We start from the raw sequence: 26,860 nt of genomic DNA on the forward strand, positions 1-26,860 counted from the left end.
ATTTGTGATAAATTACGTGATCTTGTTTCACTCTTCACAATGTTTCACTATTTACAATACTCATGCTTCCATACACAATTCAGAAGAACCAGTTATATTTTTAAAACTTTCAGCCAAATACAAAATTTACAGAAGTATAAATAATGCCAGGTTTTTCGTCACTTTTAAAGCATAAAAATCTGAGCAACTGAATATACTTTGTTAACCCTTAAGCGCACTCGTAAAGGCCTTTACCATAGGAAAGCGAATAAGCAGCTAATTTCCTTCCTCGTGTAGGAAGGAAATTATTAGCTGTGATAAAACATGAATATTTTTGAGGCAGGACTGCACTGCAAGACTTTTTTGACAATATATTAAGGTATACTCGTCTTATGTGGGTTACTGGTTCAGTATAATTACCTTTTGCTGTCTCCTCCAAATCAGAAAAATCACTGTATAACAGCACCAATTGCAACTATAGTGTGAAAGTTTTCAGAGGAAAAGGATGATTGACTCTCATTTACTGTAGTCTTTTTACAGAAAATAGTTCTAGGAGCCCAATGTGTTCTCAAAGACTTAAGTTCTTAAGGTGCTGAGCATCTTCCTCCAGAAGGAAAAGGTGATAGCTATGAAAATCTGGCTTGTAAACTCTGATACATAGGAAAAAAACGCTTAGGTTTTAGCTTATCAAGTTCTGAGTAAAATGCTCTAGGTCCAGGCCTCCTATAACCCAATATTAAAGAATAAAAATTCAGATCCGTTTTCAGCCTTAGTATCAATTTTCATGGGCTTCAGCCACCAGACTAAATGTAAGAGTTTAAACAATGACTACAATAAAAAGCACAAAGTAGTAGTTAGCCAGGAAAGTTCTCTACAACCTCATAGGATGACTTACATGTTATTTATAAAGAGCTATGCTTCTAATCCCCTATGAATAGTACTGAAAATAATTCGAGCAATCAAAAGATCATTCACTAGCAACAACACTCAATACAACCTTACTTCAGGCTGAGTTGAAGAGCACCATCACTGACACTTGAGATTTTTCAGAGGAGTACAAAACCACTAAAAGCAGCACTCAAATAAGGTTGTAAAGTACTTTTACCATCTCCTAGTTTTCCCCTACAAAAATAAATGTGTTTGCTTTGTTTTTTTAAAAAATTGAGGTTGACATTTTAAAAAAAATGAAAGCAAAACCACACCACACTTTTAAGTTGCAGTAGCACTACTACATCAGAACACAGAGGTGAAGCAACAGTTTAAAAAAAAATTGGTACCCACATGATCTATCTTCCAAGTGTCTAAGAGAGAAAGGCAGTTTTCTTATCCAGCTGTATTTAACATGTAAGTTTACATTACAAACACCCCTCAAAGGAATCTCCTTCCACTGTTACACAAGAGTTAGGTCAAAGGTTAAAGATGAAGAGATATGAATGTCCAACCAAGTGTTTACTGTGATTCTTTGTTATTCCTCACCAGTTTTTTGTTTCTCCATTCATGTTCTCGCCAAAAGGTTTTTTTTTTGGTTTTTTTTTTTTTTGTGTGGTTTTTTTTTTTTTACAAAACCACAAAAAATACAGTATTTCTTATAGGCTTAGGTAATAATATGCTTTTAGTAAAAAACAAAAAGCACAATATTTAGAAGGCTAACACCTCCTCAGGAAATTCCATTTTTTCTCGTGAAATTTAAGGTACTTCTCCTCCTACAATCGCGTCATTTACTTTCCTACCACTTACTAGTAACACCAGCAATAAATTTTAGATTTTTGTGCTACATCGCTTTCCCTTCGTGTGAAGGGGAAGAGTTTCCTCAAATTTCTTGATATTATGGGCATTTTATACCCATTGTATCCTACTAGGTGAAAGCTCTGTAGGAAACGGACGTGAAGATAGGAGTTTCTGAGAGTGTTTTGGAATCCCCTTCTCTTTCCAAGCAAATTCAACTTGACCCGTTTCAACCTGTCCTCCCCGCGTCTCAGCAGTTTCATTACGAAGAGTTTGAGAGTTCAGTGATGGCTGTCCTTGTTCAAGTTCAAAATCTGTAATAAGGGAATCAACCAGAGAGTCCAATTCATCCAAGTTCATAAAAGGCATGGGTATTTCCTGGATATGATTGTTCGCAGAGGTAGGAAACAAAGGAAATAAACTGAAGTAGTTGTTAAAATATCCAGCTACGACACAAATCTTTTCTGCAAAGCTCCTGAGAGGGCTTGTGTTTCTGTACGACCCTGTGAAAAACAAGAGCATGAAGAATTAAATGCAGCATGTTGCCACGACAGACCCAGTAGCCCACCCACAACCCCCACCCCTCTCCCTTTACAGGTCTCTGGTAGTCCACAGGTTACTACCAAGACAGTTAAAACCCCAGATAGATACCCTGTAGCGTAGAAGAAACAATTTGACAGACTTCAGCTAGACACTGCTCCAACTCCAAACACTTCACAGCAATGTCAGTGCTTTTCTTTATTTCCTGATACAGAGATTCTTCTTCTAGTAAATGAGATTCTACTTCTTTCTGTATTAATAAAGAGCAATTTAAAAAGAATCAAATACGTGACAGTATGTTTTGTGTGACTCAATATGTCTACTATGGGTTCCATCGTTTCATCATCATATTTAAATATGTCTACTATGGATTCAGTCACATAAAACAGGCCAGTGCTGAGGCACAAAATGAAAGTGATGTCAAGTTACAAAATCTAAGAAAGCTGCAGAAAGAAGTGCAGATTGTTGACAGGAGCACAAAGGGAGAGGGGCAGGGAGGGAGGGATGACAAATGGCTGTAAAATCCAGAAAAGGCTTGGCTCTTACAAAGATTGATTCAATCAACTAGCCTAGCTTTTAATTCAGAACACCAATAAATATGGCCATAAGCTTTTGCGGTAGTTATAACACAATTATACTTGCATTACTGAACTTGAGGTTTTCATCTTAAAAGATAAGAAAACAGGTGGTTAGACTGGTCATGATGAACACGAAAAGAAGGCAGATACAAGTACCTCCAGAAATACGTTAAGTAAAATTAAAATCAAGTCATTTTGGGTGGAAACGGTCTAGCCAGAAGAGTTCATGTTCCAATCACAAGAATGCCACTGAGGCAGGAACTGTTATCATGCAACTGTAAACATACAGAAGGTAGTCTTCTTCAAATTTAAAGCCCTATCTCAAAGAACACATTTTGTGAAACATCTCTCTTACCTTTCTGCAATAAGAGATGTTATTTTCAAGGAATCTAGCTAATGCCACAACATTATCCTTTATTCGATTTTGAATCTACAAAGAAACTTCAAGTTACATTGTACACTTGATTCAAGACAAAGTAAAAAGTACATTGATGTTTTAGAAGGATAACAACGAACACTGACATACTAATGATAAAAACACTCAACAGTTGAAGTAATGTTTTCTGCAACGTAACGTTTAATTTGAAAAACTGCATGTTAGCTAGTAGAAGTTAACTATGTGCAACGTTTTAAAAAACACTTAATACAAGAGGATCAAATGAGCAAATTTAAGTATTTGCTAAAGAAAGGCGGTCCTGTAATTTTTGTATTGCTGTCATTCTAAGTGGCAGGGGGAGTAAGCACATCTCTGTTCATTATGAGGTAGTAGGAATCTCTCTTCTTAAAGTTACAAGAATAATTAAATTGAGGTCTTGTAAGAGATAAATGTTTCCCATTGACCTAATTACTTTTCTTGTTACAATAGATTTGAAAGATGATGCTAACAACTCATTAATACAATATAAACAACCTGCTGTAACTTTCCTATAAACTGTAATAAAGAAGATGCTCAAATTAAAACACCACTGCTGCTTATCAAGCTGTAAAGTATTAGAAGGACAGCTAAGATTTCTGCAACGACACAGAATCAAGCAGGACATTTCTGACTTCTGTGCTATTAAATACTACTTTAATCAGCAATTCCCCTCTAAAGTGCCAAGGGCATGAAAGAGCTTCAGCATAGCCCAAGCATTAAGCACATGAGAAAACTAGCTCGTAAAATGTAACACCGAACGATTTTCATATTTAGATAGCATACTGTTTAGGACTAAGACAGTAAGAACAATGCATGACAAAATGAAGTCTTCAAACTTTCTAATAATCTTCCTGACGACGACAGTGAGAGTGTAGTAATAGCAGATGTGATCATTATTAATATAAAGTAACAACTAACTTTCAGGACCATAAAGCATTACATATTTAATATGCCATCATTTTACAAAACAAACTCAACAGTAGTACACAGAATAAGAGGTCCAGTTGTTCCTTTGCACCACTTTCTCATATTCTCTCTCTTTTTCAAGGTTACACTCCGAAATTTTACATGAAATGCCTTCCCATGTACAAAGAAATCATTCTGAGTAAAACACTCAAATGTTCAAGTCTGTATGGGTGAAAGGCTAGACACTGTAAAAAAATTCTGCAAGATTATGGTCAATATTCCCACCCATCTCAAACCTGTGTCAGTAGTCATAACTGCATGCCTACTACAAGCTTTCTAGAGAAACTTGCTGAAAAATAAGATGATATGATCAACTGCCCCTAAGATACAGTAGCTAGTTTTAATCTGTCATCTCACCTCATTTCGTGGATATTGTTTCATGACTTCTTTCTGCATCATTCTTGCTTTTTCCTGTACAGTATCAATGAGAAACTCCAGCCCTGAGCCCACTCCATCATAAATGGCAAGCACAAAGTCCTTTTAAAATAAAAGTTCAAAACAGTCATTAAAGAAATTGATACAGCCTTGAATTAAAACAAATTTTCCATAGTGAGCTAGAAGCATAATTATAGTTTGGAGCACATTGTTCAGTGCTGGTCTGTTCAGTTTCATGTCATTCTTGGATCACAATGGCTCACCACTTCAACCTTCTTTTCTTTCAGTTTTCTGAAAATGTTATGTGGTACTTAAACACAGATTACCAAAATTAGTATTGAATTTCAGTGATATGTAGACTTGTAGAACCTCAGTGCAGTTAGAAACACTATGCAGGATTGTTTGTCTTTACATGTGAAAGTTATACAGATTTAAAGTGTAGTTTAAGGAAAAAAACAGTAATATCAAGGGTATTACCACATATCCATTTTCACCATAAAAATGAGTTATTAGATAAACTCTGAACATACTTAATTCAGTTGAACAAATTGTTACATATAACAATTGGCTTCTGAGCACAGTTAATGAAAATAAGTGTGATGTCAACATGCAAATTATTATTTCTAATAAGCATTTTTTCACCTGTAGACTAGTCGCAGGAATGTTGCTCTCCTCAGTAAAGGAAATATCAGCTCTTGTGACTACAGCTAAGTGACCAATGCATTTCATTGTCTGTTTTACTGTTTGGTTTACTTTGCTCCATGCTTCTGTTACCATTGAGGGTATATCTGAAGAACATCCCTAAGAAATAATAGCATAGCATTCACTGAAGCTAGAAAGCATCTCTGGTTAAAGAGCACACGCTGTCTATAATGCAAGACTTGGTAGCACACAGACACAGTAGTTCGACGCGTTTTTAGCTTTATGTCTTCCTACTTCCAATGATTTATCTACCACAGCTAAAAGACCACACCTTGCAATCACAGGTAAGAATGATACCACTATACTTACACAGTAAAAAAACCCCACCCACAAACCCAAACAAAACCACAAAAAACCCCAAAAAGAAAACAAACAAAACACCACCCTACTCTTTACAAGGATTTAGCATGAAGAGTAATATTCACTAGCCACTGGTTCATAAATTCATAAGCAATAGCACTTCACAACCTAAACTGGCATTTGCTCTTGTCACTGCATGTTCTATTTTCCCCTTTTATATTTAAGATCCTATGTTATTGTCAGAAAGATCTGCATTAACTTTGAACTAGCATGTGAAAGTACCACTGCAGACAAGAAAAATGCACCCTTTGCTGTCTATCTTCCTTAGGTGTGTCCATTTGTCACTGCATATGTTGGACACTTAAGTGTTTTTAACAAGTCTGCAGTAAATATTACAGAGAAATTCTCTATGTACACAGATGAGTTCTTTAATATACTATACCTGCAATAGTAACTGTAAATAGCCTCCCAAGTTCTTGACTTCCTGTTTTATTTCTTCTTCAACTTTTATAGATCCAGGGCACTTTTGGACATTGTTAAGCCAGAGTTTGGTTAGAACCACAAGTTGGTCAAAAGCAGAGATTATTCTGATACTGTAGGACTGAGCAGCATGACCAAGAGAGAAAACTACAAGAGAGAAGTCTGTCAGGTCTCCTTTACAAATGAAAGTAGGAATGTTAATTCATCTGATATGCGAATATATGAATGTTTGTGCATCTGAAAGACAAGTCATTAGTAATGTTTACTCTAAACTGTTAAAAAAAAGAGACTTACAGTTTTCTTGACATTCTTCATCTTGTTGTTCATAGGCTTTTGAAAGGGCAGAAACTCCAGAGAAAATGATAAACAAATCGGTTAGGAGACTATCTGCTATGCTCCTTCCTCTTTCATGATTCTGTTCCAGTAAATCTAAAGCTGAATTTATAGACTCCTTGCAAATTCCCGGAAGAAGTGATTCAGAAAAGTTTAGACATATGCTGGACTTATTTTGTGAACCTGAGAGATGTAAAAACAAAACATACATGCAAGAAATTCTTGACAGGAGTAAGCAGTCAGCAGGTGTTCAATGACTATTTTAGATTGTTTATTCAGCCACGATCAACTACTCAAGATAGCAAGTCAGGAAAAAAGGTATGTACAACATTCTACATAGTATGAAGACAAATTCCATATGGAAATTCTTTTAACATGAATACATTTTTCTTCAGTAATCAACCTACAGAGAGACAGAATATAAGCTAAACCATCTAAAATAACTGAATGCATAAAAATATTTGGAAGACTGAGGAAACTAGTATTACAGCAAAAAATATTTATGAAACCTAACTAAAAGCTTGGGGGAACCTCAGTAGTTGAATGAATAGCAACACCTCAAAGTCTCCAAATTGTTTTATTAAGATTCAGCCTCTGGCAATCTGTTACATGAACCATCGTCTTTCTCCAGTTACCTGCAGAGTTAAGCGGAGTAATGTTTTATATAACTTTCTTAAATAAGGGTCGTAAGTGCTGGCCAGAAAGTTTTTGCTCTACAGAAGTGTAATCAAAATCACAAAGAAAACCTCCTATTAACAGCTTGACATCATGAACTTGAACAGGACATTTTTCATTTTCTTTTCCAACCCGTACATTTTTTTCTTAACGACTATTAGAAGTACATATAGTTTATACATGTAGTAGTTTCAAATTCTCACTATGAAAGGTGTTCTGCCATACAGCAAGTACCTGGTACATAGGAAGTGTGTATATTATGAATTGGTTGTAGTTTTATCCCAGACAAGCATCCAGAAATTCTCTTGTTCTTCATAAAACTTCTACTTCTAGGAAAGGATGATACAATGAAAACACTTAAAAAAAAAATATCTCTCCACCCACATCCCCTGAAAGTTCAATGAATATTAACACACATCAGGCAAACAACACAGACATCTACTTTTAATTACTGGAACAAAAAACCTAAACCAGAGTGAAAAGCAAGACAATACAGCCTGGAAGATGGATCCTACACTTTCCTCTGGCTCTTGCTCCTTTAGAGCAGGATCTTCATTCCACATTCCCATTTTTAAGCTACTCTTATTACTGGATGATTATCCAGAACTAGAGACAAAATGCATTTCTTTCCTACCTACTTGGACCATACAAAGCAAACATGTTGGCTTTTGGAAAGCCAGATTGGAGGGCACATTCCATAAGTGAAGCCAGTAAAGCTTAGTAAGGCAGCCTAATTAAACTTTCCACCCTCCTTGCAAAAGTAGACATAACTTTTACATTTAATTTTCATCTAAGTTCGAAGTACATTTTAGTAAGTTAAAAAAAATAAGTAAGACTACACTCATGGCACAGAAGCATGTTTAGATAATGGCACAAATTTTTTGCTTTAAGTGTAGATCAAAGTTACAAAATTAGTGTCACCTTCTTCTGGAAACAGAGGAAACTGAGGCATCTGAAAGGTCAGGTTCCCACTCATCAGCAGGGTCATAAAATACATCAGCAGCTTTATTGCTATCCTTACTCTGAAAAAAAACAAACATGGGGAGGAGGAGGGTTAAACAAAGTCATAATGATGCATACAACATACGGATGAAAACACATTCTAACGGTAAAACAGTAGCTTTAACGATTTTTCTTTCGTTAGCATACACATATTCTAGAAGATAACTGACTGCCAGCCAACTGGAGATGTAAGTGTTTGAAAACAAACTCAAACAAGCTAAACATTTAGCAAAGACACCTAGCATCTGAAATACAGGAACAGCAGGGACAGAAGTTTTTCACAGCTACCTCCACATGCCAGATTTGTTATAAACCTGGGCATATAATTTACAGTTTTTGCATCTGGATTTGTCTAACAGTTTAGCAATAGTTTTCTACAGGAAACAGAATCCAGTCTCTGATCTTGCCAAGATCTGAACAGTTTTTAATAATAACTATGGAAATATTGTTCTGTCACTGGAAATACTTGCATATTACAGAGCTGTATCATAAAGGAGTGTTTCCTCTTTTTTTCCTGGCTTTTCTTTGGTGGCTTGTTTTCTCTTTGGACAAAATATTTATTTCATATCTAGTCATATATGACTAAGTTATTCTTTCAAACAAAACATGATTATTTCATGAGATGCAATTATTTTCTAAAGAAAGGGAAAAAAATAAAAAAGCTCTCAGATTTTTCCCTACCAGCACCTTCAGTGATACAACAGTTGAGAATCCTTCCTCTGCAAACTTCAGGTATGCTATTTATGCCAGAACATGACTTGCATTCAGAAATGGCAATCATCAAGTAAATATTTGCAATAATTTCTACTCATTCTTTAATACTGCTCCAAGGTATTCAAAATACAGGTATTGCAATGAAAAGAATTTGTGTGATCAGGAGATTCACAAATTCAAGCACAGAACAAACAGACAAGCTGTTCTCTTCATTTAAAACCTTAGTCTTATATTTTTTTATGTATTAATAAAAAAACCCACCAAACAAAAACAAAACAAAAAAAACCCCAACAAAAGTAGTATAGCATAAAATACAAGATCATTTTGGTTCTACTGGATGGCTTTGGATCCTTCCTTCATGTTAGCCAGCTCTCTCATCTCCCAGAACTTTCCTTCCTTTACCCTTCATTATATCACTACAGTCTAAAACAACTTTGAATGCATACAGCAGCAACAAAACAAAAACACACACAAGAACCCAACCAAAACACACAAATAAGATGCAATGATCAGCCACGGGAATTGGAAAAATCCCAGAATACTCTATCACCACTAACAAAAGGAAGGTACTTTTAAGGGCCACCTGATCTGATTAAAAAAGAATTCTAGGTAATTGTTGCACCTCTTGAGCCTTCAGCTCTAGAACAAAATAAAAACTGCAGTGGAATGCAATGAAAACAATGCTCACATGGAGTCAATAAAGATAAATCCATTTCTCCTGACATTTCCCTCTTTATAAGATTAACAAACTATCAGTCTCCCAGCAAATAAGAGCTGATACAGTAATCTTTTCTGTATTCAATAATTTGGAAACACTCTGTGTAGTTACAAAGATTCTAGCTGATGGTTATTGGTTTTTTTTGGTTGATACAGAATCAAATGTAGGTGCTATTCCCACTTCTCATTTTCCTCTATTTTACATCCTCCTCTTCGATACAAAAGATAGTATGATATGCTTAAAAGAGTACTGCATATTTAGAGAAGTACAGTACAAAAATATCCAATTTGTCAGATTAAAAGCAATGTAATTAGAGGGATTCATGTCCACCTTAACTGTCAATTTCTTAAACAAAAAAAGATGAAAAATGCCTTGAAAACTCCCACTGAAGAAACTGAAGCACATACAGACAAAAGTAACTAATAGTAAAAAAAAAAATTACCAGAACCAAAGAAAAAACAGGAACAACGTAGTAATGAAAATTCAAGTGATACCTTTAAAGCATCAGGTTTCCTCTAGAACATATTAGCATCTGAACGGCCAAGTAGAACCACAAAGCAGTCCTTGATTTACTATTTCACCCTCTGTACACAAAATGACCCAAAGTCATTGATTTGTCCTCTTTCTGTATGTTGGACAAATGCATGTACATGTGTTTAATAAAAATAACCATGTGCCTTGGTGTTTGAGATAGTAAACAAAAAAATCCCAAGATTTCCCTCCTGTATGATTATCAAAATCTTATATTTCACAGAGATATTACTGATTGTTGGTGGGTTTTCTTCTGTTACTACTGACCTCATAGAGTTCTTTCATTGCTGCTAGTTTGCATTCAAATTTCTCCAGGCTCCAGAAAGTTACTATCCCCAATCTAATGTTACGAACCTGCACCTGAACAGAAGATACTGCTCCTGTTTTGTCATTAATTTTGTCATGCCTAAGAATGAGAAAGTTCAAAAAAAAAAAGAAAAAGACAAAACCATTACTCACACTGCAAGAATAAAAAAGGTACTTGTAAACAGCATTATACAGTGAATAAAAATTGGATTACAAACACAGAAATTGATTCAGACATTACGTATCTCAAAATATACATTAATGTAGCCATTGCAGTTATTTTCCTATAAAGAAAAAAGGAATCCCTGCATTCAGAGATAGGAGTAGATACTAGCATACAAATTCCTGGCTCTCAAGATTGGGACCCGTATGCTACAGAACTCTACTAGCAGAGTTCTTGTTAAAGGATATGAAAAGACAACATCTGAAAAACACAGCAGTACTTACACCTACTATAAAGTCCCAGCTTACCTGCATTTACTGAAGCTTTTTTTTTATATGCTACAGTTTCCTCTGCACTAACATCTCTGCTCACACTATGAATAGCTGACCAATACGCAGTTCCACTTCTAGAACACTCTTCAGCTATGACTAGCAAGTAGCATGGCATAGCAAGAGACCTGTGAAATAACTCGTCCCAAGCACCTAAGACCACTTTATGCACGTTCTGAGGTTTTCCCTTCGAGCTACCTTCTCCCGGTTCTGTGAACAAACACTTCCTAGTGGGTAGCACAAATTCCCCAGCTTAGTTCTGCCCGAGAGAAATGCTGTTAGTGTGCTTTAGTGCCGTTTAATATGCGAACCAAAGCAAGATGGACATGGGCATCACAAGACTCATCTCCAAAGCATATTCGAACCAAAACTGTCTGTAGACACACTTGATTTAAAATTAGAAATTCACGTTCTTAACTAATAATGCTGAAGTACACACCTAACTGAAGCTATTTTGGAAAAGTGATTTGTCATGTTCAATTCAACAGAACTGTGAAAAGAAAAGCCAACAGGTCATCACTGCACATCCAGAATCCACCCCACAGGTTTTTTTATATATATTATACATACTCCCCTATAATTAACTCAGATATTTACCTATAGAAGACAGTGTTTTTCCCCAGTTCATTACTAATGGTGTTGGCCTCTTTGATCATCACAGATAGCTTCAGAGAATTCCAGTTAAGTGGAACTAATAAAGAATACAGCACATATGATTAAGTGGATCAAACAATGTGATGCAACAACTCCAGGATTAAAAAAAAAGAAACAAAAACCCCAAACGAAAAAACAACAACACTTCTGTGAATTCCCAATACATTTGGAAAGAATGACTCTCCCAGCCAAGATAACCCTTTATAAAGGTCAGGTAGAAGGTATTCCAGAAATAGAGGCATAACACCAGGCACTATATATATTAGACTAATCTGAGATAGGAAACCATTAATTCTATTACTTCAGCTTCCCCAGTGATTTAATGCCTAACCAGTTCAGCTAGACTGGGGAAGAACTAAGTAATCGGGGTAAATACAGATGATATGTATATCCAGCTAACCAGCCCAAACATGATTAAAACAGAGCTTGTAGTACTGTCTGGTATATTTGGCTATGAATGGAAAGGATCATAGCAGCTAAAAGGCTCTTGTTCAGGATCATTAGAGAAGTGTTAGGGGAAGAGAAGAAGATGGATCCATATCCATGACATCTAAGAGCACCAAGCAAGAGAGAAGTCATAGAATCACAGAATGGTTTGGGTTGGAAGGGACCTTAAAGACCATCTAGTTCCAACTTCCCTGCCATGAGCAGGGACACCTTCCACTAGACCAGGTTGCTCCAAGCCTCATCCAGCCTGGCCTTGAACACTTCCAGGGATGGGGCATCCACAGCTTCTCTGGGCACCCTGTTCCAGGTCAGCACTGCCCTTGCAACATTATGTATATACATACTAGTCATAGGTTTATTCCCACTTCCTTGTTTTTTCTGAGAGGCGTGTATTTCTTCAGCAATCTTCTGCTTCTCAGCTTCCAGAGCTTCAAGTATCTTTGCATGATGAATAGTATGATCTTCTAGAGCCTGAAGAAAAAAAAAAAAAAAGAAAAAAAATATCCTAAACTCTTATTCCTGTTTAAGCAAAATTTTTTGTTGCTGTCATTTATGGACTCAGAACAGAATAAAATTTATATTGTACACCTGCCATATCAATATTAAACCTTTCATCTTCACATCCTGACACTTGTCTGTTTTTGCTTAGATATTGACACACCTAAAGGAAATAATGGAATTAAAATTTCTTAAAAAACTTAAGTCATATTTCTTGCAGCAGTCATATATATATATATGAGTACCAGCCAAAAAAAAAAAAAATCATTCATTACTTGTATTAATGCTTGGAGTCGTAACTTTTGACACAGGCAATGGTTGCTGAAGTTAGGTAGACAAGCAAAATAGTCCAAGTTATCAGAGAAATAAGGTCAGCATTATTGCATTAAACTCGGGGATAAACTATCACATTCAGAGTGTAATCAAAACATCTGTTCTTTTGAATAAGACCATGTAGAAGAAAATAACAAGCTTCAGAAGCATGTCACTTACAATGATTTATTAAAATAAAAAAAACCAAACACCCACACAACACCAAAAACACACCACCAAAACCCAGTTTGCCACCAAAAAAAAAGCTTTAATTTACCTGCTTGGTAGCTAAGGTCTCCATTTCTAAACGCTTCTTATTGAAGTGCAGTTCCAGCTCAAGAGTTTGCTTTGCCTTCTCCAGCTCCTGTATTTTAGTTGTAGCTTTTTGGTTATTCAGTTCTTCGATTTGCTTCTTACGAGATTCTTCTCTCTAAAATTTTAAAGAATCATAGAAGAGGTATGAGAGGAGGTATTCCACTACTACAGCATTTCTGATCCACCCCTTCAGCGGATATTAAGATTTATTTTCACTTCAATACATTTAAAACATGCAGCTCCTGGGGAATACTCAGCCCGGTGTCAGTAATAAAAGGTTAGAGCCCAGTTCACAAGCATCACATTGTCTTCTACAGCACATTTAAGAAATAAGATACTCCATTATTTTTGTTTTACCATTATGTACTTACTATTCTATGTAGACTTATGTACGCTAAAAGGATTTAAAAGACTAACAACAAAGCAGTATGCAAACCTGAAAGGAAAACACAGCCATATTAACTAAAATACTGCGATAACATATCTCAAAGATAGGTTTTGTAGAGATTTTTCTTCACGTACAGGTTACACCCTCATCAAATTCACACTGGATGAACATTGTAGTTCCTGGCTAATTCTGTAAACCTAAACCCCTAGAAGGGTTAGCTGTTTTGTAGCTCTTAAAAAAGAAAAAGAAAATAAATAACAATCAGCCTTACTAACACAAAAAGAATGACGTTTACCATTCCCCCAGACACTGCTATAATATGCAAGACCAAAAAAAAAAAAAGCCAAACCAAAAAACACCAACAGAAACCCCATACTACAGCTTTTTATTGATGTCTGTCATGTAATGATACAGCATCAACTTACCACCTCTGCTTCCAGTGATTTTATTTTGCTTTCATAAGCTTCTTTTTGTGAGGCCAGTTCTTGCTGAATCATCTCTTTGGCTATTTGGACACTCTGCATCATTTCTTCCTTGGCTTTGAGTCGTGCCTCTTCAATTTCTGATTCAAGCCTACAGGTGGAAGTATCACACATTTAGACTGCTGGCTTTAGTCTCCTACAGGCTGCATAGAATTTATCATCTTTCCTTCTATAGTGACAGGCGCTTCCAATTTTAACAGTAACAATATGAGGGTCTGGTTTGCTTCTTCAAAAATAACTTTTATAATTCACCTAGATACTTTTTATTTCACAGAGAAAATGTAGACACTGGTAAAGACAGAAGACATTTCAGAATTTTAAGAACTACTTGATTTAACCCACATTTATTTTATTATGCACCTTTCACAAAATTAAGAACTGTAATAGAAACTCACTAAATCACAGTAAGAGGCAGAAAAGTAAAATTTAAGTCAAGGAGTCTTGCAGTTTAATAACTCCCAGAAATGAAGCAAGTAAAATAACACTTTACTGTCTCAAATTCTCCACCACTAAAGACAACCCAGATTATAAGTTTAGATTCTTCTCATTTTCCTAAGGCATTTGCTCTTCAGCCTTCAAATCTCCCTAAAACATCAAAAGCCAATTTCAGGCTCAGTATGTGCTTGGAGGGAAATGCAATGGAAAAGACACACTACTTGGAGGATCTCTGGAGCTCAGCGTTTCTTTAATAGTGGTCTATGTTCTTGACAACCCGACTAGACTGTGGTAATCACCCCTTAGAGTTACACATTTCAGCTAAGTCTGGGACTTGCATTTCCATTATAAATGGAGCTAACAATAACCTTGCTATTCTCCAATTTTTCCTTATTGTGAAATAATTAATAATCTTATTTCTTAAACTTATTGCACAGTTGCATTAACAACTGTATTTTTTATAACAGGAAGATACAATACTTACTGCGTTTTCTGTGCAATAAGCAGCTCATTCTTTGCAAATTCAAAATCTTTTGGACCATCATGCAAAACCATAGTCCCACAAGATGGCTTTTTAACTTTCTCAACTTCTGCTGGGTGATTAAACCTGAAATAATGGTCTCCACCGAGGATTACTCGATCACCCTATTAAGAAAGGGAGGAAAGAGTTTGTTCTACACCTTTTAAACTTAAAAGCAAATGTACAGTGTTTAAAACATAACAGGCGGGGCTAGAAATCCAAGAGGAAGAGAAACATGTATAGTTTCAGAGCCTTCTAAGAAACCCTGCAGTCTGAAGCTGCAGTATTAGCAAATCTAAGACAGCCACATGTGCACACATTACTCTTGCCAAATCCATTACTTACATGATGCAGAACCGTTGGGTCCAAAATGCATTTCCCATTTATGTATGTCTTCGCGTCTCTCATTGGAATAATACTCACTTTGCCATCAATGTTTTTTATAACACTAAAAACAAGAAACATTTGCAATATCAGTAGCTCACGTTAACTGCAAATTACGTTTCTTAATAGGACAGTTATCTAAAGCACGAATTCTAGTCTATTACTGTTTGTCCAGGTGTGGATTGTCTTCATACTATTTAGTTACAACATACATAATTAATGAGTGACAACCTATATTTTGGAATGGAATTGGTATTTAAATCTAAAAAGAATCCACTGCTAAAAAAAAAATACTACAATACCCTGTCATTTGAGCATTTCTTGGATAATGCTTAATTTTCCAACACACCCACATCTTCCATGTTTTTAGTAATTGATTATTTAAGTTTCTTTCAGCATCTTGTCTAGGATCATATGCATGGAACGCACTTCACACAGTATTTCTGCAATATAGCCAAGTTGCTCTCTTTTAGTTTTAAGTAAGAACTGTCACATTTCACTTTTCCACTGAGCTTAGTGTAGTAGTTATCAGAGACATTTTATCAGATCTTTCTCCGGTATTTCTGCATGAATACACGATTTTACTAAATTAATGAAATGAACAAAGAAAATAAACTACCTTAGTTAACAGATTTCTAGAGGAAACGGAAGGAATTTGCCTTTATCATAGAACAGTACAAAAATTAACCCTAAAGAGTATTTTCCTACTTAGAAACAACATATTTTGTTACTGCCAGAAAGAGTGACTCCAAAAGAAAAGTAAGGGCGAGAGGAAATATTGCTGGGTCTCATTTCAAGTATAAAAACAAACTACGTACCAGTGGTAATCAGCAATTAACACTCCGGAAAGCTGGATATCATGTTTCGAATTTGGTGTATATCTTCCAACTGTAGTTTCTCCTTCTTTGATCATATACAACAGCACCTCAGAAAGCTGAGGATCTTCATTGAGATTGACAAGATTTGGTAAACGATTGTCCATTCTGAATGCAATTCCTGCTTTCTAGATAAAAAGAGAGCTCTGCATAAAAAACCAATTTACTTTGTGCATTCTAATATCTATGTTAATTTTTTCTAAAAAGTCAGTAGTCTGTTAAAAGAATATCATTAAAGGCAACCAAATCTTACAACTACTCTAATTCTTCTGCAAGGCTTGCTGATGTTACATTTTCTGTACTATCTCCTATAGCAAGGGAAGAGAAGAAAGCAAGTATACCTGCAATTCTTTTATATCTTCTAATTTCCTTTTTTCTGCTTGTTCAAATTTTTCTTTCCAGGCCCTTAATATATGAGAGGAAAATAACACAACACATTAGGAGAAAAATTACAGAATATAAATGTTACCATTTCATTTTAAAGTAAGACTGACCTTTGCATTTCTGCCATGTCCTTCTCCTGCTGGTGCAATTTTACCCTCAAAGATGTTATTTCCTGCAAATAATGTCTGTTTTTTTCAGGATCAGTGTTCAGAGCACTTTTCTGAGCTGCCTTCAGTTTTTCAATTTCAGCTTTCAATTCTACATTACAAACCAGACACACAGTACACAAAACATGAAGACAAAATAGGGTTTAGACACTTAGGTACAACACTAAAAATTCATCCTGTTATTTAATTAAACACCTTTCCCCATTCCAGGTTCTCAAATGTAGCCTAAGGTATCATCTGAATTTGGGGTGGAGCACATGAAGAAAAGTATTAAAAGTAAGATAAACTGGGTTGGTATTAGGCTAGTTGACCAGTGGTCAGTCAACACAATAGATTGTTAGCAGTAGCAACTCTTATGGAGCAGTAAGTTAAACACACATGCAAATGAAAAACCCTCAAACAGTGCAGATATCAACCTCACCTCTGATTAGCCTGGCATTCACATCTTCATTTACTTTAGCAATGTTGATAATTGAACAAGCTTGTTTTGCATAGCGAAGAGTGCTGAGTGTTTCTTCTGTACTGCTGGCAGCTGGGCTTACTGTGGCAATCATGGCAGTTTGGGAATTTCCACCAAGACTTTCCTTTAACAACCTTTGTTTTACAGGAGAGTAGGAGTCAATCCACAAACCCTCACATTGAAAAACAAATTAAACCTCTCAATCTGAACAGATTACACACAAAATACCTAGGGTCTTGCTACTATTTTGAGGGTGAGTGTTAGCTACTTAAAATCAAGCCAAGGTCCTGTTTGTTCTTTAGCTGATGCAACAGGCTTATTTCTTCCCTCCATAGGTCATTTGAGTGTGGGAAGGAAGGACAGAAAGTGATGCTTCCTGAATAGAAAAGGAATCCACAGTCTGAGAAAGAACCTTTACGTCCCTTAAAAAAAAATTCTGAAGTGTACTTACCAAGTAAGGACAGATTCCCGGTAAGGAACAAACATTTTCTTTCCATTTTGGGATTGTTTAGAAAGTGCAGAAATAACCTTCCCAAGAGTTAACAGTGATTTATTGATACTCACACCCTCCTACACAAAGAAAGAATAAAAATACAGCTGTATTTTTTTGTGTGACGTTATTGACTGTACTGTTGGTTTAATCGTGCTTATTCAATGTATGGTAGAGCTGTACCATATTAAATGCCACAGTTACTGATTAAAAAACTGTCAGGTTCAAGAGTAGCCTAGAAGATACTTATTTAGAAAGGAGAGACCGTGGCTTTAAAATAAAAGGTGTTACGAACCAACAAACCTATGAAGGCGGCTCAAAAGAAAGTCTCTTAATGGAAACTTGATTTACTTATATGCCAAAAAAACAGAGGCAATCCTCAACTCCGTGCAATATCCAATTCACAATTTGCAAAGTCATGTGGGCAGTTTTTTTCCTCATGCTTTCTAAAGGATCATTAAGTCTGCAAAGCATGGGGAGAGATGTCCTGTGCAAGATCTGGCTTGCCATACTGCACAGTCAAAACAGCTTCTGAGGGCCATCCACCCTCACTAGCAAAGAGCTGTGCAATGCTCCTAAGGAAAAGGGCTCCGCATCCTTTCTTAACTACAGTTCCTGCCCAAGAGTCCTGGTAGGTGAGGATGCTTTGGAGCTTCAGGGTATTCTTTAAGTCAATCCTTTTCTGCAGATTTACAGTCTTTGTTTACCTTCAGCCTTTCTCCAGTGGTCTGAGCTGCTGAGCAGCATTCACTGCCAGCTAGATCTATTAGATTTATGTGACTGGTAAGCCTACGGTCACATTGTTCTTCATCCACAAACTCTACCTGGAAAAAAGGGAGATGTTTGCATTCGAACCAAAATAAAAAGCCTGATGACAAGCAAAAATTTAACAAGCTGTTCACTTTAAATACATGAAGAATTGACACTTTTTGACAGGATACCTTCATGTAAGTCTCCTTCGAGGGGTGAAGTTCAGACTTTTAACCATAGTATCAATCGTTTGAGGTTGAATAACTGTAGAAGCATAAACTGCAAACACCAGTCAACAAGCTATGGGTTTGGGTCTGAAGCTTGACTATTGCGGCTATCCAGTAACCATATGAATCAGTAAGCTGTTACTGACTTAGGCCAATGAAGATCAGTTAAGTAGTCAGTGGAAAAGACTCAGGACTACTTCTGATGGAGAAAAGAAATAATTTAGTGGTGAGAATAGTGAGGGGAAGAAGGAAGGAGATTAGGGAGTTGGGACAAAAAAAAAAAAAAAAAAACACCACCACAAACAGAACCCATGTTATTTGTGAACGGAGAAAACTGATAGTCTGTAGAAGCATTGCACTGGTAGTCTGTAGACTTCTGAGGAGCTCTACCTATTTAATTTCTGTTTTCAGGCTCATGTCACCAAGCCAAGTTTTGTCTCTTACACAGAGACAAGGTTTTTTACACAGGTTTTATCTCTTAAATCAGATGAGGAGTTGTTAGTCCCTGTATCCCGGGGACATACGGGTGAGAGAGGCATCCTGAAGCAAGGAAACATTTACCCAGTGAACCATGTTGAAACTGAACAGAAACTGTATCTCTCCTACCATTGTCCCAGCTCATCACCTGCGGGAACTCAGCACAGACAACCTGCTCAGAGGCTTAAAGATGTTTTGGCAGCAGTGTAAAATTAGGTCTGGCCTCAATTGGATTCCAGTTACACCTCAAAACTCACATTCAGAGGTTTGGAACTACTCCTTGATCTGCCAGTCTAGACACATTTATATTGCTGCTGTAAACATACGTAGCACAGAGACACCAGAATCTACTCAAAGCATGTAAAATAAAACATGTTTTGCCGTTTTATTTAGAAACGGCACCAAAAAAAAGTAACGTTAAGTGACCTGTGGTTGACTCATCTTCAAGCATATTCTCACAGCGGTTTTCTAGGCTGCACACAGAGGTTTTTACTACCCCATTTGAACTGATGTAAAACACCCCGCAATACCTTGGTTTGCGTCATGACAAGGGTGAAGACAGAATGAGACCTAGAGCTCTTGTCATTCAGTACTGTAGCAGCTGTTGCTCTCTGCTTATTTCCTAGTTCAAGCCAACTCTGTAAGACATAAGAGCCAGGGTGTGAAACCAAAACCTACTTTGGGTAGTTAACTGAAGATTAAATTGTTATTAACACAAATAATGACTCTATAAGGGAGGAGTTAAATTTAAGAGACAGCCATGTGAAGAGAGTGAGACTTGCCCATATGCATCTACTTAGATCCATTATATAGGACTAGTTTTCGTTATCCTTTTACAAGGTCAGCTGAAATATCATAGACTACTGGGCAGTCTGTAAAGCATTTTCTTCCCATTCATGGAATTTAGTCTTCCACAACAAAGGAGCAAGTAGAAGTATTTGTATTCTCTTTTAATAACCAAATAACTCTTACCTGTACATCAGAGTAAGAACTGACAACATTCCTAGGGTGGGGGAAAAAGAAAAGTTTTGGTTCAGACTGTTTTCTTCCTACAGTTTTCCCGCTGCCCGAGTTCTGAAACATTTCCCTAGTTACAGACAAAAGGCAAACATACCTCAAAAGCTCCAGTTTTCTGGAGACTTCCACAAACTTATTTCACTGAAGCAATACACTAAAGGAAATATGTCAAGTCCAGCTAGACATGGGTATGTGTTTTTGTAAAACCATGTGATACTAAGATCTTGCCTAATTTACTGCAACACAAGCTTTCACAGAGCTCAAGATAACTAGCACACAGACAAAAGGCAAACATACCTCAAAAGCTCCAGTTTTCTGGAGACTTCCACAAACTTATTTCACTGAAGCAATACACTAAAGGAAATATGTCAAGTCCAGCTAGACATGGGTATGTGTTTTTGTAAAACCATGTGATACTAAGATCTTGCCTAATTTACTGCAACACAAGCTTTCACAGAGCTCAAGATAACTAGCACACTCTTTAATGAGAACAGTTAAAACTTACACTGTTAGGCCTTCTACATAGGGTCCTGACACTGGATGTTCTCGTACACGAAGCTGGTGAGAATAATTTTAAATAAAAAGTTATTATTAGGAGTGTTTTAGTTAGACCTAACACGCAGGAATCTCTTAAAATTAAGAAAAATTCTATCTACATCCTTCATATGACATTTATCATGAAAAAAATTTAGCGTGAATCACCTAGAACAATTATATTCAGGAAAATACCTACAACTGAATTTCTCCAGCCACTGCTCACAGAGCTAACTGTAAGAACATGTATCTCGTATAAGATATTTACATTAAAAAAAAAAATATTTTCTGCAACCTAAGACTATTATGTTTCCACGTTACATAGCTTAGCTCAAAACCATTGACAAAATCCAGATGAAAGCACTCATACTACGAACAAGACAGTATAGTCTTTCCTTCTATATAACTAGTCAACCCAAATCCCAAATTTAGGATACAGGACTTACTTCAACAGCAAGTTGAATGTAGTATATCTTCTTTATCAAACTAATACTCATAGTTCACACACAAGTGGACAATATAGTATTCAATGTCAAAGTACAGTAATAAACCAAACATGTTAAAATCCTTCCCTACATCCTCTACTTAACAAAAAATTTCTTTAACTTATGGTTTTACATATTCTAATGCACAAGCATTAAAAACCAACTAAACTAGTTTTAACTAGTGATCCTTAACTAGTTAGTCAAGCCACTGATTCCCTCCAGTTTCTTGAGAAACAAACAATCAACAGAAACAAAGGAAGTCCTTGAGAATCCCATGGCTCCAACCTATGAATAACCCAGGGCAAAGAATCTGAAGGATATTATCCATCCCAGGGCAAACGGGCGTCCCAGTAGATAAACAACACACAGTTTTCAGAAAGTGAACAGACATTCCAGTAGCACTGAGAACTGAGGAGACTGATGGATCAAATAAAGTTAGGCAAATATTTTTTCTTCTTTCTTTCCCTTCAAACGCCATGAGAAGTGTCATTATCATACTTCCATTTTAGAACTACATCAAAATTACAAGATTGTAACTCAAAGTATATTGCACAGAAGACTTGTAACGTAATCTGGAAATTTAGATAAATAACATTGTAAGAGTTTTTATAAAAGCTGAAAAGGCCATCTTCATTTTGCAGACAAGGAGAGATGTTAATTTTGAGAGATTCTAGTGCATCGTTTTGTTTCTATTTCAGCAAGATTTTTTTTCTGCTTAGCATTTCTGAAGTGCCAAGCATTTTACTTGAAGTCATATAGTGAGACTTTTGTTTTTGATTGAACCCCATTATTCACAGCAATCTAAGGTACTTGTCATGGACGATTTGAGCATTTCTGTTTACAGAACACATGCCACTACTTTGAGATTATGTATATACTTGTTTCTGCGAGCAACTTACTGGTTGTTTCTTCTGTCCGCTTTCATCTTTAAAGACAAGCAAATCATGAATTTTCTCATTGTATACTTCAAAAAAGCTCATTTCAAGATGATACAAAACCTAAGAAAATTAATAACAGAAGTTATTAATATAGTCCACAAAACATTTCGATCATACTGTTTAAAAAAAGAGCCTAGATTACTAGATCATGTTGTTACAGCAATGTTACAAGCATTTGTACTGAAGCAACTTCCCAAGAGAAAGGATATCTAAAAGCAAGAATCTGCTATTGCCAAGACTACAGTTTATTGGAATTCCATTTCATCATTCCCAGATGAATCCTGAAGAATTCCCACAAACAAATTTCCTGCATACCTGCATTCTAAGTTTGGATCTTTTCTTCTTAAGATAGAACTCAAAAATATGGATTTATCTATTTTATATGCCTCCACTCTAAGTAGGGAATCCACTAGGAATTCTTTTTACCTTTCCTTACATAAATCTTACAAGACAGGAAATGAATAGTTTAAAAAAAAAAAAAGTTAATTGTGTCTTCAGTTAAGATTCTCTAAATTTACCATTACTACACTAATTAATTGGGGCTGAAACAGAACGTAACCTCTCATTGAAACACTCTGGAAGGGATTACCACTTTGTTGTTTTTAAATCCACACAGATACCATAGGACAGGAATTCAAATCAAAATACATTGTCATCAGATGACACATTCCCACCCCCTCTCAGAAGACCAGTCTTGTAAGACATGGTATCTAGAGGAAAGAAGCCTATTCTAGCAACACATCAGAAATACCATGCTCATGGGTTAATTTTTTTTTACATTATTGCCACCAAAGACTGACAACTTGTTAATTTTGACTATTTAGGGAACTCTATTGTTAGAGCTACTCGCAGAAGAAAGATTTGAATCAGCAAAAGAATACAGACACTAATAAATGGATCAGCACTAAGGTACAAAAAGAGTTAAAGAAATCTCAAAACACTGAAACGTATCCGTTTGCTCATAATGCAGTGTAAGCTCAATAGCAGAAGCATACCGCCTGCTGCTTGTCCATTTGTGCTATCTGAGTGAAAAGATCTTCACAAAGCCTGGGAATTATTCCTCGGTCTTCATCAAATCCCATCATCCTGTAGTAACAAGAAAACCTGCTAGTTAAGTTTCATAATACCCTACAACTAGTTTTAGTATTAACTGGATAGTTCCGAAGTTGAAATGTCATATGCTTCTAAGTTAGAGGTAATAAGCAACAGAAATAAAGCTGACCTAAGCTGGTGCTAGTTTGAACAGGGAGTTGGACAAGATGATGTCCAGAGGTGTTTTCTAATTCATCACAAAAACCCCAAGGCAACTGAAGAGTAAGTTATACTATAAACAGTAAAGCTGTAGACATTTCATATCCCAAGATGCATGCTTTTTCTGTTCTCTGCACACTGCCAGTGTAGTAATCTAAGCCCCTAACTTCTGGCACTGTTTTTTCCTGCCTAGTTCTGCCACTGCAGAACATGCATGTACCGGACTAGTTCAGCTACAGCCTAGAGACACACACAGCTGCACAACACAGCTGTCAGCAGAAGTTTTTTCTGTACACTTGACCTGAGGACACAATTATTACTGGTATTAAATTCAGCCCTGCTTAAAATACAAAGGGGTGAAGGCAAGTAATTGTTTACCTTAAGGCAGAGGAAAAGAAAACAACAACAAACCTACAAAAAGGATAGCAATTTTAATACAGAGCATCTCTCTCTTTTAGGCCAAGGTAAATAAACCTTGTAAGTAAAAACTGAGTTCCCACTTAAAAAAGGAAAATACTATACCTCCATGTAAGTTCTATATCTACTATAAATTGAATAGAAACATTCAAATTGTGATACATTGAACAGAAACATTTCTGGTCCTCAGCTACATATATGTGTCTATAGTACCTCAGGGAAATTAGAAAGCTCATAAAACTGATTTTAATAGAAGTATGCTTGGAAACAAAACAGTTCACTAGGCATTCTGTTGCAAAGCATATAAAAGATATACAAAATTGGTTATAAACCCTCAAAGTTTGTCTAGGATTGTTTTATGTAAAGATTAGATTTCAAATGAGCAATGCCAAACACCTGTGGTTTTTTTATTTAAGTTCTGACACAGTCAAGACTATAATTAGACTGATCTCTTAATGGTCTTGTCCAAAAAACATGCCATTTCACACAGAGAATGACAAACAGGTGAACAATAGCACTGGGAGAGTCTGAGAAGCTGTCAGCATTGGTAAAGGTTTTTCTTCACTAGAAGCAGAAAGAGGTCGGTGCCAGATACATAAAAGATTGTACAGCTAACTGTGTTAATTATTATGAACCTTGCTTTAATTATTTTTAAAACATCCAGAAACATTCTAACACAATTTCATAACTATCAAATCTATTCCATATTACCTTTTTTCATGGCATTACATTGCATAATAGTTGGCTCCCACAGAATTTTAACAATTATTATTAGGAACTTACGTGTATGATTTTCCAGAACCAGTCTGACCATAAGCAAAGAGACAAGCATTAAATCCCTCAAAAGCTCTTTCTAGGAGCGGCACTGCCAAAGTTTTATAAATCATTGCTTGGCTTGCAAAATTAGGATGACACTTGTCAAAAGACCAGAAAGAGAAGTCATAACTGAAGCTGTAAACTTGGTTTGTGGCTGGATTTCGTACAGCTGTCTCCGAACCACTCATGGAGATCACAGGGAATGAGTTTTCAGTTTTCTCTCTGAACAGAAGGGAGGGAAATAAAAACAATTAAAACATGCAACTTAGGCTTTATAAGGCACTTACTTCAATCAATTGCCTTATGGAAAATAAGAAGTTTAGTGACCATTGTTAAAAAAAAAAGTTTTATGAAAATACAGAGCTCAAAATACTTCAGCTAATATGTAAAAAAATAACCATAAATGCCTATAAAGCAAATTCAATCTCTTGATCTTGTATGAAATACCTGCTAATTTCAAAGTATGTATTATGTCCTTAATGGGTCAATGATTAAACAATTCAGAAACATACAAAGCAGTGATCAACATCCACTACAAAAGCTACTATTCGCATCAGAACTAAGTCCAGGACACAAACCTGTTACTGAAAGGCCGCACACGCACAGCTACAATCACTTTGCTGTTTTCCACTTTGATAACATCTTTCTCGGTGTTACAGCTTTCAGCTACAATTTCTGCATTCTTTTTTGGTACTGAACATCTACTCACAGAAGGAGAGCTGGAGACACTAGTTTTCTTCTTGGCTAAAATTTGAAGATGAGGTGTTCGTTTATTTGAAGTGGACAGAGGTGGCTGATCCTGAGAAGTGCTGTTCTTTGGTGTAAGTTTAAATCCTTCTGTTGAACCTTTCGTTGGTATCCTTGGTCTTTCCAAACTGTTATGTTTTATAATCAAATGTTGCAACCTTTGCTTTCCAGCTAAGTTAGTTATACCACCTTTTTCATTCAGTTGCACTCCTGATATCATATTAGTACATTCTGAGGTAACTAATTGTTCTGATTTAGGAACTTTGTTCTGAAATGTTGTGTCAGCAGCGCTTGACCTGTGTTTTAAACCCGTGCAGTTATATTCACAAAGACCATCAGCAGAGACAAAGGAATCCTTGCTCTTCAGGTTACACTGCAATTTCTTATCTGACTGACCCTCAGCTAACTTAAAGCTTGGCTTAACATCACGAGTATCATTAGTATTCATATTTGGCAGAAGTGCATTCTTGTAATTTCTTTGCGCAGCAGTGTCGTTATTTTCTATTCCGAGCACAGTATTCTGATTAATTTTACCCTTCACTATGGAGCCAGTCCTCATGCGCCTCTGCAGAGTAAGCCTTTTCTCCATCTGTGTATGTTCCATGCTCTGCATTGTGTTTGTATGTAGCTGTTCACTACTGGACACTGATTTCTCGCTTGCTCCAGTTCTCCGCTGAAGTGTTAATCTGCCTTCAGGTTTAAATGTAGCTGATGCGTCGCCCACTTTCTTACAGGCTGAAATAACGTAGGTCCTATTTATTTCCTCAGTCTTATTCTGAGAACATGAAAGTAGACTATCCTTTTCTTCTTCCAACACCTGTGATTTCAGTTGCTGACCAGATGCTTTGCTGCTGGTAAAGGCGTTGTGTGAAGACGCCTTCTGCAAAGTAGCAGTACATTGTGCCTCTGAGGGGCTTCTGGCTGGAACTGTGTAAATAGGCATTTTGTCTTCCAGCAAACTAACATTAGGTTTTCAATAAATACAACACCTTTCCTAGAAGGGTATTTCTAGTTGCTTCTTCTTAAGGAATCTGGGGAGACAAAGCAAAAGGTTTTATGATGTTCATGTTCAGTGAGAGTTATGTTTCGGTGCACGGGGAGCTCTTCACATATACTGTAGAAAATACACATTATCAAAATTAATAACAGTAGGATTCTGCTTCACCTCCAGTACTGGGGGGGGAGGATATAATTCTTTTATATCTGAATAACTGCTTGCACCAATAATCAATAGGAATCAAATCACTTACTCAGTTCTATCATGTTTCAGAAAGTAAATCAATCATCATGAAGAAGCACTAGTTTGTACCTTTATAGCAACAGCTAACACCACAAACATTTCTTCCAAATGACCTACCGTGATCCCCAAAGAGTTCGAGACCACGTCTCCTCCATTCACTCACAACTATTTATGCTTAGTGTTTCACAACCAACAGGCTCCAATAGCACAACAAAATTATTGATGTTAAACAGGAAACTCATGAACAAAGAAAGCAGATTTTTTTTCCAAGATTTTTATATATAAAACCCATTATCAGAATAAAACAGTTAATAAAGAT

The 26,860-nt window shown here is 36.3% G+C and overlaps 1 protein-coding gene across 1 annotated transcript; it reads right to left on the reverse strand.

The window, feature by feature from the left end:
- Positions 1-1,815: 1,815 nt before the first annotated feature.
- KIF14 (kinesin family member 14) lies at positions 1,816-26,244 on the reverse strand. The gene is made up of 29 exons (XM_010157940.1): positions 25,133-26,244; positions 24,522-24,776; positions 23,069-23,156; positions 22,032-22,130; positions 20,619-20,671; positions 20,069-20,099; positions 19,627-19,734; positions 18,350-18,466; positions 17,604-17,722; positions 17,114-17,286; positions 16,636-16,783; positions 16,483-16,546; positions 16,085-16,269; positions 15,228-15,330; positions 14,847-15,007; positions 13,871-14,018; positions 13,020-13,172; positions 12,277-12,403; positions 11,429-11,522; positions 10,301-10,439; positions 7,990-8,090; positions 7,303-7,397; positions 6,355-6,576; positions 6,023-6,207; positions 5,221-5,379; positions 4,561-4,680; positions 3,178-3,252; positions 2,356-2,494; positions 1,816-2,207 (listed from the first exon to the last, which is right to left on the reverse strand). Exons 1-29 carry the CDS (start codon positions 26,242-26,244, stop codon positions 1,816-1,818), a joined length of 4,965 nt encoding a protein of 1,654 aa, XP_010156242.1.
- Positions 26,245-26,860: the final 616 nt, after the last annotated feature.

The sequence above is a fragment of the Eurypyga helias genome, unplaced genomic scaffold (genome assembly GCF_000690775.1).
Source record: "Eurypyga helias isolate BGI_N326 unplaced genomic scaffold, ASM69077v1 scaffold14218, whole genome shotgun sequence".
Taxonomy (NCBI): Eukaryota; Metazoa; Chordata; class Aves; order Eurypygiformes; family Eurypygidae; genus Eurypyga; species Eurypyga helias.

Excerpts from the sequence above, each read along its gene's own strand:
- KIF14 (XM_010157940.1), bottom strand. The coding sequence starts at position 26,244 with ATGCCTATTTACACAGTTCCAGCCAGAAGCCCCTCAGAGGCACAATGT. Across the intron at positions 6,577-7,302 it reads ACACACTTCCTATGTACCAG|GTTCACAAAATAAGTCCAGC; the intron begins GTACTTGCTGTA and ends TACATCTCTCAG. Across the intron at positions 2,495-3,177 it reads ACATCTCTTATTGCAGAAAG|AAAGAAGTAGAATCTCATTT; the intron begins GTAAGAGAGATG and ends TTATTAATACAG.